A 16,962-nucleotide genomic window follows, 5' to 3' on the forward strand; every position below is an offset into this window, starting at 1 on the left:
AGATTGCAGAAAGGAAATTGCTTCTTAATGTCTCTCTAAACAGAGAGGAACAGTTTTAAAGGTCTCTATTGAAATATTTAGTAAATGGTTTCAGACAAGCTCTCCTGGATGTGGTGGTGTTGGCACAGGGATGAGTCCCACGTGCTGCAGTAAGATAGAGGGGTTTAACTAATTTGTGTATTTTGAATGTGTAAAGCCAGGCTTTTAAAAACAGCACAAGGAGGAGTAAGTAGTGATGCCCACCTGCTGACAACAGAAAATTTTTTGAGTTTTCCCAACTCACTTGGTTCAGGCACTACTCAAACAGAGCCCACAAGGTCTTCTCCATATACACATCATTCCAGTGTGAAATTAATCAGATTTGAGACCTGGTTTCCCTCTCCTGTTAAGGACTAATGTCTGCCAGAGCTGCCAAGATTTTGGAGTGGTTACAAAACTTCCCTTGTCTAAAAGCACTGTGGGACCATCAGACACTGCTCCAGCTCTCCTGAGACATTATTTATCACTGCCCTCAGTTTGATGGAAAGTTGGAGTGGTACTTCCCTCCTTACTCCTGGTTTTGCAAGATGGCACAGGTGGCCTGACAAAGGGGAAGGTCCCCAGAGGCAAGTGGCAAGTCACCTCTGTCCAGGTGCTGATCCAGAAAGCAAAGGTGTCACTAAGCTGTGACCCACACAAGTGTCCACTGGCATGAAGCACCTTAAATTGATTCTAAGGTGATTAGCAGAGCAGAATTAGCACAGTGAGCAAGAGGAATTAAGGGCAGGGAGCTGTCCTTGAGCCAATGCCATGGCTATATCTGCCTGCAGCCCCAGAACCAGAGAGGGAGCAGAAACTGGAAGCATTAGCAGAGTTAAAAGCTCAGGATGTTCTGTGTGCCCACACAGATATCCCTGTGAGCACCACAGGACTGAGTGCTGGGGCTTCCACTGCAAAACATCCACAGGAACACCTCCACCTTCAGCTTCCTGCTCCCAGCTCCCCTCTCTGGCACAGTCCCATGGGGAGCTGTTTTGGGATTCTACTTGTGCACAAACGGCTTTTCCATCACTGGCGTCACTTGTAAATAACCAGATTTGTACCAGTGACTCAGCTTTTCCTGTGCAGCTGATGTCAAGGGAGTAATTTCAAAATTAAGCCAAACAAAAGCTAAGGAGTGCCTCTTCTTTCCTAAACCTTCCTTGCTGTCCCTCTGGTCCATCATTCCAGCCAGTGCTATCTCATCTCTGAGAGCCAGGACACCACTGGCAGCTCAGATTTATCAGAATCTCAGAATGGTTTGGGTTGGAAGGGATCTCAAAACCCATCTCATTCCAAATCCCTGCCATGAGGAGGGACACCGTCCACTATCCCAGGCTGCTCCAAGCCCCATCCAACCCGGCCTGGAACACTTCCAGGGATCCAGGGGCAGCCACAGCCTCTCTTGGGCAACCTGTGCCAGGGCCTCCTCACCCTCGCAGGGAAGGATTTCTTCTTATATCTTATCCAAATCTACCCTCTTTCATCTTAAGGCCATTGCAAAGCCATTTTCCCTTCTCCTCACATCCAGCCCACAACTAGGCTGATCATTTTCTCTATGTTCCCTTTCCCCCCTAATCCACTCCCAAAGGAGGTGAAACATTCTCTAGAAGTTACATAAACCAACACAAAGTCCAGCTGCATTCTCAGTCTGCCTTCTCAGCTAAAGTCAACCTTCCAGCTCAGCCCAGTGAGCCTTGCACAAACATGGGAATATTGACATGACAAACAGCAAATCCGACCCCTTGGCTCCCGGCACTGGTGGCACCACAGGGATTTGTTCCTATTAGGAACGGGTTGCCTTGGCAGAGCTGGCCAGCCCCAGCTGCGGGTGCCACGTGCACACTGAGAGTTGTGCCAGGAGATCTGACTTTTCCTGGCAGGGCCACACTCCCCGAATGTCCAAAATGACTGGAATTTCCCCGTGGCTGCCCAGTGCTGCCTGATCTGCAGGGAATCCTCTTTGCTTTGATGGATTCATCCTACAGGAAGGTCAGGAAAGCATGGAAACTCCTGACTTTTTTGAGGCCAGCTGCTTATCTTCTCTCTTTTCTTTGATTGCACTTAAAGCAAATAATAATTAAAAAAATTTAAATATTTCATTTGTTGGTTCCTGGGAACAGGAACCATCCATCTCTGTGTGTGGGCGTGTGGGGACAGCTTGACCTGCACAAAGACAGCCTGATTTACAGCCCTGACCAAACCTGGAGTAATTCCACAGGCAGGGAAAGGACACAGCCAGCAGACACAAGGAACTGCTAGGAGCAGCCAAATCTCTCTGGTCTAAACTCCAGTTTCTCAAATAGTAAAATCCAAATGCTTAAAAGCACCTCACTGTGCACAACACTAACCTCCACCATCATCCAAATATCCCTTTTCTCTCCCAAACTTGAGGGAAAGAGGGATGAAAACAAAATCAAGCAAGTCAATCACATCTATAAAAGCAGATTTTTCAACTCCCACTCCTCTGAAGCTCTTTATTTCAGCCCAGGACAGGATGGCAGACCCTTTATGAGGGCAAATAGGTGCAAGGAAGATTGCAGGAGGTACCAAAGGATCCAGAGACGCTGCTCAAACTTTGATTTATTTATGAGGGGAAAACCAGCAGGAAAGTTCTGGTGGAAAAGGCTGGGAATAGGGGACATGATATCTTCTCATACCTTAGAAGCTTAGGAGCCAATGTCCCAGGGAAGTTTCTGACAGCAATCCCTGCTGACATTACACCAGAAGAACCCAGACACAGGAAAGCATTCCCAGTGTCTCACCTGACCATCCCTTACAGAAATCCAAGTCCTTCCTTTCCTTTCCACTCTCCAGCTACCCAATTCCCTTTCCCAGCAGCGCAGGAAAGCTGCAGCAATGTTCTCCTGTCAAGAGGCTGCAGGGAGGGTCAGGAGCGGGTGGGACCTGGAGATGCTCCATTCCCCCAGGGAGGGAATGAGGGAGGGAGGACAGTCCCTGCCTGGGCTGCCTGTGCCCTCTCGTGGCTGCCTGACTGTGCTGCACAACCAGATTCTTGCGTGGCTTTTTAATTGAAAATGAAATTAAATCACTTTCTGCACACAGCTCTCCCACTGTCATCTCCCAGAGAGGATGAGATTTTCCATGATAATGTGCAGAGCCGAGCAGGGAGGAGAGCAAGTGCTGTTAATGAAATCAGAGCGACCCAAAACCTCTGCCTGCTGAGAGAACGGGGAGACTGATCAGGAAAGAGGAAGGAAGAAGATCCTCTAATTACCCAGCACGCATGCAGTTCTCCAAGCCAGCGAATTAAAGGAGACACAACCGAGCAGAAGCCTCAGCTTGCCTCAGGAAGAGCAGGTACCTGCTCTGATGAATAAAAGCACCCCACACCCCATCCTGTGGGATTTTCTCTTGCATCCCAAGCACCCCAACCCTCCAACTCCAACCAGGCTTGTAGAGGTTAATAGGAAAAGTTTATTTTCCTTTATGAAAGAGCAGGGTGCAACAATCCCGCTGCTAATGGAGTGACTTCATTTTCCTTCACAAATTGTTCTCTGCTTTGAAATGCAAGACAACCGCAGACAAGGCATTGCTCCAGTTCCTTCTGTCTCAAAGTGCTTTTCAATGTGACACCAAGGAGGAAAAAATATCCCACAAACCAAAACATCTCCTAAGCAGAGAGATCATCTCATTCCCAGTGCTGCAATGTTTGTGCGGTGTAGCAGCTCACTGCACAGGAAGACATGGAGAGATAGAAAGGATGGGGGAAGAGATGCAGGGAGAAATTCCAGGGGTGGAATTCACCTGAGCTGAAATCCACAGCTGGGGAAACCAAAGCTGTGTTATTTCTCTCTCCCCTAGACAAAACCCAGCAGCTCAGTGGAAGAAGATAGAGTTCTTACTGTAATGTCCTTCAGGAGAGGATGGAATTATGGAGCAGAGGATGGACAACAGTTTGCTGAGGGTGGCAGAGTGACAGGATGACAACCCTGTCAGAAATTAAAACCCCAGAGTGCGTGATGGCTGAGCTGATTCCAGAGAGACTGAAAAAAAGGTTAAATTAGCTACAAAATACTGTCATGGCTTCAATAAACCTGGGTCTGAGCTCAGGATGTGTCAGGCCTGTACATTCTTACAGCTCCAGTGACATCCCTCCCTCCCAACACATTTTGGTGCAGGCAGGAACCTCAGCCACATCCCTCATGTGCACACAAAGAGGACTCAGTTTCCCTCACCAGGGAATGGCAGCCCAGGAAAAGTTGTGATTCCCAGTGGACATGCATCTCCAGGTCTGATGTAACACTGGGAAGGAATCTCTGGGCTTTGGGACTGCCCAGCCTGGGCATGCTCCTCCTGGAGACACAAAGAACCCAACCTGGGAACATGGGTTCTGCCTGAAGGGTGGGAATAGCACTGCCCAAAGTTCCCTCAAGAGCAGGAACAGCTCCAAGATTTGTTTGTGGGTGAGGTTTGTGTTTAGGAGCATCATGGAGGACTTGACACCAGGGACTATCACAGGGTCCTGCATCCGTCTCCGACAACTCCAGCAGATTCCCTGGTCCAGGGGCAAAAGTCCTGCAGCTGCTGGGAGTTAGGGAATTTCTCTGCTCCCTTTCTTCTGCTGGAGGCCCCAGGTGCACAGCTCCAGCCATTCCCCAGCCTGCATAACCCAGTGCCAAACATCCAGCTAAAAACAGGAACAAATCTCTCTTTGTGACTCCGCTGGCAACAAGCTTCTCTCGCAGGCTCCTTGAAAAGGAACAAGGAAGTACTTGGAAACAAACTGTTCAAGATTATTGTGCTCTGCTGGCATTTTCAGGGCTGCTGTGGTCAGCAGGACCTCGGGGACAGCACCCCCTCCATCCCCAAAAAAATTAGTGGAACAGACAGCCAGCATCTGTCCTGACTGACTGGCTTACAAGGAAGGTCCAGAATTCCCACCCTGCACAGGCCTGGCCCCTGGTTATGCCAAAGCAGGCTGCATATAAAAACAAAAGGTTTTTAAAAAATGGATATACACTGCATATAGGAGACTCCAGAGTCCATGGATGGCCATCCTGGAGCAGCCAGGGCCAGCCCAGCTCCAGGGGTAGCATGGCAGCTGTATTCCAGTCACACTTGGCCAAGTGGGACAGCTGAAGGTGGAACTTGTGCCTCTTGCTCCTTTCTCCAGGCAGAGGGAAGGTGGGAGGGAGCAGGACAGGCACGGCACTCCAAGCCCTTCCTCCAGGAGCAGTTTCCTCCACGCTCAGGGCTCTGCTTACATCTCGCTGGGATAAAATCCAAGTTTGGCCAGAGACATCTCCCTCCGGAGCCGCATGACCTCCCAGTACATCAGCTCCACTGCAAAGCACAATGGGGACAGAGAAGGGGAAAAACCACCAAAAATTCAGTAAGGAGGACACAGCTGGCCACCAGCTCCTGCTCTGCTGTGCTCCCAGCATTTCCAAAGGGGAATGAAGCAGGATAGGCCTATCAGGTCATCCCTTACCAGCTCCACCCCTGAGCAAAGCTCCCAGGAAGGTGATAAGGAAGGAAGAGATGCTCCCCTCCTCCCCTCATGCTTTTCTTTTGTCATTTATCTGCTTCTCAAAGACACCCCCAGCCGACCCCACTCCTGTCACTCCAAACAGCTCCTCCCAGTTCCTCCCAGTTGTCTCCACAGAAAGCATTCCCCTGGAGCCAGCTCTTACCATCCTGCCTCACCAGGCCTTGCTGGATATAGCGGATGTAGGTGAAGAAGTTGCAGACTGCTGTGATCTGAGGGAAAGGGGAAAAAAAAGGAACAAAGATTTGAAACATTACTTTGGTGCAAGTGATGATAGTAAGTCAAACCCATGCACAAAACCCAACTTTTTGTGGGATCAGCTCTTCAAAAATGCAGCTCAGGAAAGAATTAACTTCTAAAATCCTCCACTTAACTAGAGCTCCAACAGCAACATTAACAAATGATCCACCTTCTCCCTCCCCTCCACAGAAAGGACAGTTTGTTCCCACAGCCAGGCACAGATCTGACTGGAACAGCAACAGCTTCCAAAGAGCAGAAAATCATCGTGTTTTACAAGAGGGAATTAAATAACAATAAAGCCAAACAATGAAAGCTCTGTACTGAATGAAATCATGGGAAGTGAACACACTAAAGGTTATCTGAAAGCAGAAGGAAGAGCTGGATCTGCCCCCTAATCACCAACAAAGAGCCACCTCAACCTCAGGAATGACCTCAAATACCACAGTTTTTCCTCAATTCCAGGGCTGACCCTCAAGAACTCGTCCATTGCAGGGCACGGAATAATTTTGGAAGGCCAAGGCACCTGAGGAGGTGAAGAACTCACCCTGGCCCTGCAGGAAGGGGAAATGTAGTAGTAATTCCCAGAATCCCCCAGCATGATCCGGTGCTTGCAGGTCCTGGGGAGGCCGCTCAGAGCACATTTCCTGCAGGAAAAGGGAAAAGCACTTCAGCAATCCACTGGCACAGCACAGATCCAGCAATTCAGCCACCTGGAGAGATGGAAGTGAGAGATCAGAAGCCAACTCTGCATCAGGCAGTGTGAAGAAGGAAAAAAAAAAAAACCTTGGCTGATACTCTTTTTTATCAACTCCAGGAAATATTCCATAAATAGCAGGTTTAGGAGACTTTAGGCAAAAGCATCAGACAGGCCCAGGGGAAACCACAGGAAATATTAAAGAGGTGAGGCTGGAGCAGAGCCTCAATGTCCTCTGGTATCTGCACATGTCCCCCACATTCCAGGACAGGCTCAGGTGTATCAGCTTTCCTGGTGAGATGTAAACACACTGGCTGGGCACCAAAGCTGGCCTCAAAACAGGTAAATCCAGCATTTGAGCAAGATTTGCACATACCAAAAACTCAAAACAAACCAACCGCTCCTTGGGCAGACAGGAAAGGAGCTTGGCTCCCCAGTTTTGAGATTTCAGAGGGTGAAAACAGCCTTTTCCATACAATCATCAGCAAGTGGTGCAGTAGTCCTTTAATTTCTTCCCTTTTCTCCTGCTATTTGCCAGGCAGATGATTTCCATCACCACTTAAAGCAATAAAGCAGAATTTTCTGGTGCACAGTTATCACCATGCTCCTCAGGGATGCAGTAGGAAGAGGAACATTTCTCCCAAACTGCAAAAAACCTTCTCTGGGGAGCCACAGGAGGTGACAGCAGAGGGGAGCAGATTTTTCAGAGAGCTCCTGAGCTTGTCCCTGGGCTTGTTTTCCACTGTTCTCAAGGCAAACATTAGCCAAGAGTGGAAGCAAGGGTTCCAAGTGTCCAGATGCAAGGAGAAGTAATCATTTACCAAATATTAACACAGCCTAAGGAGACTGAATTCCCAGGAGGTGCAGGATGACCAAAATCTTTGTAAACAAGGTACCTGTCAGGACCCACATATTTGAGCATTGCAACATCCTGGAAAAGACTCTTGCTTGATTGGTACCACTTGGTGTAAAACCACAGCTATCACAATCACAGACAAAAATTGCCATAAAAATCAGTGTTTTGCATCTGAGAAAAAAGGGAACAAATTCTTTTTGGGTCATTTATTGCCCATGGGCTCCTTCCCATCCTGCCTGGGTGGAATTTAGACAGAGTTAAAGAGTTAGGTCAGCTCAGCAAAAGCCTCCAAGCTGCCACATGGCACTGAGTTAGTGACTTGTTAATGCTCCAGAGACCTTTGATCACTGGCTGAACAATAAATACTTCACTTACGTTAGGATTTGTGACCGGAAGCCACTGTGAAGACAAAAAACAATTTAAAAAATCAAAAGGAAACTGATAAACACAGGATGGGCTGTTTGGGGAACAATTTGCAGGAAAGTGGTAGGAAACCTGTATGTCCCTTCTGTCACAGGGACACCTCAGAAGAAAGGACTTAAATTTAATATCTGAATAAAATCCCTCCTCTTTGTTTGGAATATCACATCACTCCTGCTAGTGGGAGGTGGCTCCAAAGCTGCCTGTCACACCACTCCATGACAGGAGACAAACCAGCAGCAAGGAAGGGGCAAGAGAGGGAGACATGGTCCTTACTTGGGGCCACCACACTCCTCTGCTACCACCTTCCCCACAGGGACAGTGTGGGAAGCCACTGGCTCGATGGTGAGGGTGTTCTGCTCCACAGCCACTCGTACCAGCTCTGACAGCTGCAGCAAAACAAAGGAGAGTAGGAATGAATTCCAGGAAGGTAACACTCCAGAGCTGCCAGCTGCTCCTGCTTCTCCAGCACTGACCTCCTGCTTGGTGAAGTCCAGACAAGGTCCTACATCTTCTCGGTAAATTCTGTCCAGGAAGGAGCAGGATTTGTCCAAAGTTGGAGATTCCTTCCAGGCCTGGAACTCGGCAAATAAAATAGAGTCGACCTGCAGCGAGTGTCCAAGAGGAGCCGGAAGAAGGAGGAATACTATGTCAGAAAGTACCTGATACTATGCAGGAAACCCATGAAACATCTGCTCTGGCAGCTGGAGAGGCTCAGACATCACAGAAGTATCTGAGGGAAGCTGCCTGGCTCCAAGGATCTCTCGTGTCCCACCCAGCAGCAGTTCTGTGCCAGAGTGACACAGCCACCCTGGGCTGTGTGTGCCAGAAGCCTGCAGGCACCTCTCTATCCCATTTTCCTCCAGGTGGCCTTTCCTCCTTCCTATGGCAGCAGGAAAGCCATCACACAAGCACTGAATAGACACAGTGCATGCTCAACCCATGGCAGGAATGATGAGGAACAAGAGGAGATTCTGTGGGATCTGGCATTTAAATCTCTGATGGAACACTGGGCAAAGCACCCCTGACTGACAAAGCAGCTCCTACAAGCCCAACAAAAGCTTCTGAAAGGAAAAAATAAAACTAAGCTGAGCAACACAAAGAACATGAGTGCACGCAGCTGGAAAAGTCCAGATTCCAGCATATCCCCTCTGTGCCATGGAGTCTGCTCACCTGGGACCAGCAACAGCTTCAGAGCCACAAGATGGAAAAAAAAAATGGAGAAAAGCAAAATTAAAGGAAAAAAAAATTGGGTATTAGCATAAAAGGAAGCTGGAACTGAAAGGCTGGAAGTGTGAGAGGCAGGTGGGTCCCACCCATTCCCAAAGGTTGGTTACCTGCCATGAGGAAGAGAAGGAGGAAGCATCTGCTCCCAAGGCCTGCCAGGCTGGCTCATAGGTGATGTGGATAGCCTTCCCAGGCAGGATGCAAAGGAGCAGGGAGAGGAGAGCAGGGAAACCAGACTTGGAGAGCAGAGGGAGAGACAGACAGTGAAGGAAGAGGTTTAGAGAGACAGGCAAAGAGGGAGGTAAAAAATATGAGATACAGAGAAAGGCTCAAGTCCTCTCCTGCAGGAACTGAGCATGGTCCTCAAGGCACCACAGGGCCACGAGTCACATCTTTAGACTTCAGCTTGAGGTGCAAAAATGGAACAGAAATTACAATTTTTAGGCCCTATTTAAGATCTTTCCTATAGAACACCAACTCTCTGAATGCCAGGTTCCTTTTTATCACTTCTCACATAAGGATTCTGAGGGACAAAAAACCATCCTATCCTTGATACATAACATTGGGCACTCTGGAGGCTGAGCCCTGAGATTTGAAACCCCAGGAGATCTGCACCCTGTGGAAGTTGCTTCCAAGAAGAAATAACAGATGCAAATCTTTAACAAGCTTTTGTGTTCCCTCAACTATTCTTCACGACACAGGCCACAGTTCCCAAAAAATCACTAGTGAGACGTATTCCTGCAGCATATTCTTCTTCAGTTTCATTTTTCCTGATCAAGTCCCTCCTATTTGCTTCCCAGGACAGCTGTGTTCACATCTGGCTAGTGGAACTGGCCTCTGCTCAGCAGCTCTTGATATCCACCCACGGCACTGGCACCCCCTGGATCTGCCCCTCAGTGATCCCTCGACTGCTTCCTGTCCCGACAAAGAGGAAACCTCCTCAAAAGGAAGCCCTCCAATGCCTGCCTCAGCACAAATTTAGGGAACAGGGCAAAACCAGCTGCTCAGTGAGACCACAGAGCTCTGTGGGAAGCCTGAGCCTGGAGTGGCAGCTCCGAGGCCAATGCAGCCGATGTCCCCGACGCACCTCTCTGCACTCACGGCTGACGGGCTCTGGAGCCACGTTCTGGCTGGCAGCTGACACCATGGCACTGCTGGTGCTCTTGTTCCGCCCGTGGCCCTTCCTGAAGCCAGCTTTGGAAGGGCTCTGCAGCTGAGGGTGCAGCTCCCGGTTCGGGGAGGACGGCGTGGATGTGATCACCAGCGTCTTCAGGGCTGTCACCTCTGCCTGCAGCATGTCAATCTGAGGACACAAGCAAGAGTCACCCTCGGCACCTGCTGGACTCCAGTTTGCTGCACCCCATCAGACATTGAAACCACAGCGAAGCAGCTATAAGACAAGTCAAAAAACCTCTCTCCATCCTCTCAGTGCCACTATAATCCAGAATTTTAAACAGCAGTTGTCTGGGAGTCTACCCCTTTTGTCCCAGGCTCTTTTCAGAACTAGTAGCTCCAAAGAAATTTCTCTCCTCAAGATGGAGCCATTTGAGCAGCCCTGTGGTGTAGCCATGTCAGGAAATTCCAACTCCTCAGATTCCTGCTCTATCCTTCCATCCCAGAGCTGTGACAATTAAACTCATTATTTCTCTGTGGATGCATTTCCTCAGTGAGAGCTGGATCAGCAAGAGACAGCAATGCAAGAATGTCTGTGAGGCCTTCTCCCTCACACTCAAGTGTCAGCTGGAAAGGGACCATAGCATCTCAGAGAGATGAAGATGCACTTCACTCTGCTCAGCCAGCAAACAGCCCTGTGGCCAGGCTGGGCAGAGGTACCACCACACCAACCCCAGAAATGAAGTCAGTCACTCACCTTGCCCCGGGCCTCTTTGAGCTGTTTCTCTGCCGCAGCCTGTTTGGTGTTGGCTTCTCTCACCATCTTGTGGGCTTCCTGCACCAGAGAGAGTTTTAATCCACCTGCTGCACCCCAGCTCACACAGTCAACAAGGCAGATCCCAGATCTGCCACATCACATATTCCAGGCAAGGGGACAGCCATCCCTGCCACATCCAGGGGCTTTGTTCTGTCAGCAGTGCAGAGCCTTCCCTCAGAATTTTCCATAGAAGGCTCCCAGTGTCAGAGCCTGGAGGCATCCCCTTTCCAGGAGTGTAGCTGGCTAAGTTAAGGAGTTTAGCTGGTCAAGGTCATCTCTCACTGATAGGGGCTGCTGAGAAGAATGCCAGAAGCAAGGACCTGCCTTTCCTTGCCCTTGGGAATTGCTTTAACATTAAAGCAATTATTTTGCATTAAAGCAAATCTGTTCCACACCACAGTTGTGCCTGCCCCTATTCCAACAGCTGCGACTCCAGCCTCACCTCAGCCTGGTTCCTGCAGTCACTGCAGCCTTGCTGGGTGATCCCTGCACTGGTTCCTGACCCTGACTGCTGCCTGTGGCTCTGATCCTGATCCACACTCGCTGCTCCATGTCTTGGTGAAGGCACTGCTCCTGCCTGCCTTGTTATTGCACTTTGCTCCTGCTTCCCTTTCAGAGCAGCTGGTCCCCACTGCCCCAGGCATGGCTGTGACACAGCAGGAGCTGGAGCTCAGGTGGGGGCCAAATGGTGGAAACTGGCTTAGAAGCTTCTTCCACAGGAAGAGAGGAGCAGGATATAGCCCAGCTGGGGCCTCCCTGCAGTCTGGAAACAGCATCTGGCCAAGGCCACCAAAGGAAGGGGACAGCCCTTGGCTACATGATCTCCAAGATCACCCTGTGCTCAGGCAGCCAAAATTTTGGGAGGGGGTGCTCCCTTGGCTCTCACAGCCCTGAGTTTCAAAGGTATAGATGGGCTCTGGCTTTCTTCATTATCCAGTCAGATCCAGACATTAGAGCTGCTGGTGAATAGGATTTTGCCAGGATACAGCTTGGCAAGAATCACATTACAACAAAGAACCACCAGAACAAAACCAAACAACAGCCAATAGACTTTCTGGACACTCACTGGAACAGAGTGAATGAGGACATCCAGCATGTTCCCACCCCCAGCAAGGGCTGGGTTGAGCCAGGGAACCATCTCTATTACAGAGCAGCTCCCCAGACTGCAGAGCAGGTTTGGAAAGGGACAGGGAGCTGTGCTTGGCTCTAGCTCCAGGCATTTCCATATTTTGGAACCATAACTACTGTGCTCTTTATGCTACCCCACAGCTCATAGAAGGAGAAAGAAATCCAGGTAAAGGCTCCACCTGCAGCACTGGCCAGCTCTGCTTCTCCAAGTGGGAAAGAACAACAGGGGAGAGGAGGAAATTGTGGAAGGAGATGACTGGAAGTCCAGAGAAAGCCTGTCTTAAAGGAGCTGGATGTAAGCTTAGCTTAAACGATGGGAAAAGGAAGAGGGTGGTACCTCAAACAGGCTGGCTGTTAACTCCTCCAGTTCCTGTTCCAGCTGTTCCCTGACTTTTGACAATCTCTCACATTCTTTGTCCTTGAGCTTCAGCTCCTGTTGAGGAAATGGAGAGGGGTAGGAATGCTGATGCCCTGCCCCAGCCTGTCAATCACATCCCTTCCTCTCCATCCCAGCACCTGATCCCTGACCCAAGATTCCTATCGCCACCTCTAGGAAAGCCCCCTCTGCTCCAACCTGTGCCACCATCCCAGGAGTTCCCCAAAACCCCGGGGCTCACCTTCTGTGCTTTGTGCAGCTCATCTCTCAGGAACTCCGAGCCCTTTTCCCGGATCTCCACTGAGGAGCTGCGCAGCCGGGACACATTGAGCTGCTCCGTGGACTGGGGTTCATGCACACCTCCAGCATCCTGGCATCCACTCTCTGGCTCTTCTTTTTCACCTTTGGATGGCATCAGTGGCTTCCAGTGTCCCACAGCAGGTGGATTCTGGCTCTCTTCCTCAAAACTGACCTGGCTGGGGGAGTTAACAGCACAGGGAAAATGAGCATGGGAGTGATCCAGAGCCTTCCTCCAACACTCACAACGCATCCAGGCACAGACAGTGGGAATGAGGCAGGGAGGGTGATGGGGAAGAACCTGGGCAGCAACAGCTGCACCACTTCCTTTGCCCTGCATTAATATGGAAGTGCTTTACCCTTTTGGCAGGGTGTCCTTATTAACTCAGGATAACCAGAAGAACTAAGGACAGCTCCTCCAGGGATCCCATTCTCACCTGCTGTCCAAGAGAAACACCCTGCAGACAGATTTTTAGGATTCCAGGATACACTCAGTAGACCTAAAGTCAGACTTCCCTACTGAAGTAGCATTAAAAAAAAAAAAAAAAAAAAAAAAAAAAAAGGAATACAGCTTTCTTTTTCTTAATATAAAGACCTCAATCCAAAGGCTGCCAAGCCTTCCTCTACCCCCTGCCCCTGCTTCAGAGGGAAAAGATCTATTTTTAACCAATTTTTAACCTATTTTTCCACCAAAACCCCCACAGAGCTATCTAAACCAGTGTATTCTCCCCAAGCTGAGTTGAAGCCCTATTTCTTAGTTTCAGTGGCCAGCAAGCAGAGATGTCCTAGAAAGATGAAACCAGAAGAGTTACCCAGGACACTGCACCCCAGTGCTCAGTAGGGCTCTGTCAACTCCCAAATTAACACAGATACTGGGGAAGTTTTAGGAATGGAAAACATCATTTGAGTGCCTGCATCCAGGGCACAGCTATCAATGCAGTGTTTGCATTTCTCCTCTTCCTCAATGAACTCTCCCCATGGAATCTCCTCTCTATGAAGGCTGGGGCAGTGTCCAAGCCTTCCCCGTGTGGAAGTTTTCTGTCCTGCCCATTCACAGACACTGCTCTGCAAATTAACCTGCTGCTGCTTATCTCTGACTCACAAGCTCTGGCTGAGTTCTGGTGCCCTTCTCTTTGTGCACCTCCTCCCACACTCCTGGACACTGCTCCTCACCCACCACCTCCTCCTGCAGAGCAGCCATCACATCTTTTTGCTCAGGCTCATGTTTTCCTCATCCCTTTGCCCCATCTCTGTGTTTTCCTCTCCTGCATTCCAGCCAGGCTACGCTCTTTCCCCTTGCTCTGACTCCACACAGGCTGGGTTTATCTCCTCAGCCCCAGAGTGTTTTATCACCTTTTCCACTCTAATTTCTCCCTTTCTGTGCCCCCCAAGCTGGCCAAGACCAACAGCTGTCCACAGCCACCTTCCAAAGAGGGAACGAAGCAGCAGCTCCCAGCTAAATCAGCTCAGGTATCATACGAAAGCATGTGGAAAAGCACATATGGACAACTCTCTGAACACTGGGAAGAATTCACACCAGAAAGAAGCAAAGAAACCAGAGCACCAAGGATAAAAATAATAAATAAAATAAACAGCATGGAAAAGTGACATGTCGCCAGTCTATTGATAGAAATACACTTGATCTAAGCCACAGGAAGGAAAAATAATGTTGTTCCTTTATGACTCTCTAATTCTCAGCTGAAAGTTGCCTCAGGAGACAGATATTTCAGCATATTTCCACGCGCTACGGAAGAAAACTGGAGGATATAGAGGAATTAAACAGTCCCACCCACACTCTGCAATGCCAAAAACATATCCTGGAAAACCATCTATGATGGAATAGCTCATTCTTTCTCCATACCATGCAAACAGAATCCCTATGGAAGCCTTGGCTATGCTGGATTCTGCTTAGTGTCCAGCTGGGGCTCTGAAATCCAATCCCAGAAACCAAAGGACCACCAGAAACACTTCCTCTCTTGCTGACTGGTATCTGTCTTTCCAGGAAAAATGTATCATATCCTAAGAGTCATGCGCTGACACAAGAAATTAAAACCTACACCAAAAAAAAAAAAAAAAAAACAACCAAAAAAACCAAACATCCCCAACACTCCACAACCTTCTAAAGCTGGTTTCTGTAGAAAAAGCAAAAAAATGTGCAGGATCTGCACTTTTTCCAGCGGGCCCCACATGTTTCCTGCAGCACTGATCTGACGGGGTTGTTTCCTGTGCAAGCAGCCTCCAGCTCTCTCCAGGTTAAACTCTTACCCCCAGGCTTGGGAGCAGGGCCTGACTTTTCCATCCCCACCGGGATGGATGCCTGACCTGCACCACCACGGACCAGCATCATTCCAGAGTGGCTCATCATCCCATGTGTGCTCAGTAGCATCCCTCAAATACCTGGCAAAGCATCTGGCAGTGGTGTATTATATTTTAATGTTATTATATTATAGCAGAACACACATAGGTGTTTCTTGTCTTTGCCTCAGCAATGAAACGTCAAGACCCGTGTCTGGGGGTGCTGCGCCTCCGTATTCCATCTCCTTACTTGGCTTCCACACAACTTCTTCCCTGTGAGGGTGATGGAATGGATTTCCCAGAGAAGCGCGGCTGCCCCATCCCTGGAAGTGTCGACGTCAGGCTGGACAAGGTTTGGAGCAACCCGGTCTAGTGGAAGGTGTCCCTGCCCGTGGCAGGAAAAGACGAACCTTTAAAACCCCTTCCAACACAAACCATTCCAGGATTCTAGGCAGACACAGAGCCCCGGCACACGGACACCACTCCTTCCCCGTCCAGACCCGCACCTACCCCCGCAACATCGCTGGGTCCCGCTGCTGCCGATGCTGCTCACGGCGGAGGCGCGCCCGCCACAGCCCCCATGGCCGGGGCAGCCGCACCGAGAGCGAGAGCCCGGGGAGAAGCCGGAGCCGTGTCCGGAGGAGAAGCCGGAGCGAGAAGCGGAGACGCGCCCGGAGAAGCCGCAGCCGGAGCGAGAGCTGCGCTCGGAGGAGCTGGAGCAGGAGTCGTGCCCGGAGGGACCCGAACCGGAGCCGCCGCCGGGTCCGTGCCCGGAGGAGCCGCAGGCGAGCCGGGAAGGATCAGGAGCGGAGGCTCCGGCGGATCCGTGCCCGGGAGGGATCAGGAGCGGAGGCTCCGGCGGATCCGTGCCCGGGAGGGATCAGGAGCGGAGGCTCCGCAGCCGATCCCGAGCAGCCGCGGCCCCGCCGCCCACGTGATGCCGGCGCGGCTGCGCCCTGAGCGCCGCCGGGCCCGAGGGGCCGCTGCGGACACGGGCTGAGCCGGGAGCCGGCGGGCTTTGTCACCCAGCAGCTCACCGCGGGGCACTGAGGCGGTGCAAGGAAATGTCCCGCAGCCGTCCCTCCGCTCCGCTGGTCGTCCCTGGCTCGGAATCGCTCCTGGCTCCCTCCGCCCCCTTCCCGACAGCGGGATGGGGAATGGGGGCTGCTGTCTCTGCTGCTCTTTCTTCCCCAAGAGCAGAATGCCTCACACTCCGCCCCTGCTCCAGCCTGGGGTTCCTCCCACGGGAGAAGTGCTCCTTCTTCAAGGAGCTCTTCATGCACTGCCCCAGCGTCGGTCCCTTCCACAGGGTCAGTCCTTCAGGAATAGGCAGCTCCAGCGTGGGCTCCTCTCCACATGTCCTGCCAGGACCCTGCTCTAGCACCGGCTCCCTGTGGGGCCACAGCCTCCTTCGGGCATGCCTCTGCTCCAGCGTGGGCTCCTCCGTGGGCTGCAGGTGGATCTCTGCTTCCCTGTAGCCCCCTGCTACGAAAACGGTGCCACACAAGGCCAATACAGAGGGGAAGCCTGGGATGTAAATGCAGGAAGGTGGAAGGATGGGGGAAATCAGCTGCTGATTGTCTAGGATTTTTATATTTCAAGCGGAGCACTGGGCTCAGAACCTAACAGGCAAACCACTCCTGCTGTCAACCCCTGTCCCACAGCAGATCCCATTGCCACCTGTGGATTGACAGAACTGGGATTTTCAACCAAAAACTGCTCCTGCCCACAGAGGACATGTCCCATCTCATCCTACCTTGCCATTGCCCTGGGCTTCCCTCCAGGCAGCCGTACTCCTTTGGCACCTTCACACAGAGCGACAGCTCCCTCCCTGCTCTCAGCTTGTCCATCCTCTGCCTCTGGGACAGACCCAACACCAGAGGCAGGAGAGTCAGACATGGTGATCCTGGTGTCCACTGCAGGATTTTGCTCTGGATACCTCACAGGGAGCAATTCTCTGTCCCAGCAT

General features: G+C 50.8%; 1 protein-coding gene across 4 annotated transcripts; it reads right to left on the bottom strand.

The window, feature by feature from the left end:
- Positions 1-3,433: 3,433 nt before the first annotated feature.
- RAB3IL1 (RAB3A interacting protein like 1) lies at positions 3,434-16,439 on the bottom strand. Of its 4 annotated transcripts, XM_012573998.5 has the most exons (12): positions 15,504-16,439; positions 12,643-12,877; positions 12,363-12,458; positions 10,838-10,915; positions 10,055-10,270; positions 9,078-9,203; positions 8,217-8,345; positions 8,017-8,129; positions 7,696-7,719; positions 6,315-6,414; positions 5,676-5,742; positions 5,102-5,325 (listed from the first exon to the last, which is right to left on the bottom strand). In XM_012573998.5, the coding sequence occupies exons 1-12, from the start codon at positions 15,512-15,514 to the stop codon at positions 5,243-5,245; spliced, it is 1,278 nt and encodes a 425-aa protein (XP_012429452.4). In that variant the 5' UTR covers positions 15,515-16,439; the 3' UTR covers positions 5,102-5,242. The 4 variants fall into 4 exon arrangements, with proteins under 4 accessions (XP_012429454.4, XP_012429455.4, XP_002194965.6 ...); XM_012574000.5 differs by lacking the exon at positions 7,696-7,719 and having other exon boundaries at positions 3,434-5,325; positions 15,504-16,436; XM_012574001.5 differs by lacking the exon at positions 9,078-9,203 and having other exon boundaries at positions 3,434-5,325; positions 15,504-16,428.
- Positions 16,440-16,962: the final 523 nt, after the last annotated feature.

The sequence above is a fragment of the Taeniopygia guttata genome, chromosome 5 (genome assembly GCF_048771995.1).
Source record: "Taeniopygia guttata chromosome 5, bTaeGut7.mat, whole genome shotgun sequence".
NCBI lineage: Eukaryota > Metazoa > Chordata > Aves > Passeriformes > Estrildidae > Taeniopygia > Taeniopygia guttata.

Excerpts from the sequence above, each read along its gene's own strand:
- RAB3IL1 (XM_012573998.5), bottom strand. Across the intron at positions 10,916-12,362 it reads TAACAGCCAGCCTGTTTGAG|GAAGCCCACAAGATGGTGAG; the intron begins GTACCACCCTCT and ends TCTCTGGTGCAG. Across the intron at positions 5,326-5,675 it reads AGGCCTGGTGAGGCAGGATG|TGGAGCTGATGTACTGGGAG; the intron begins GTAAGAGCTGGC and ends TGTGCTTTGCAG.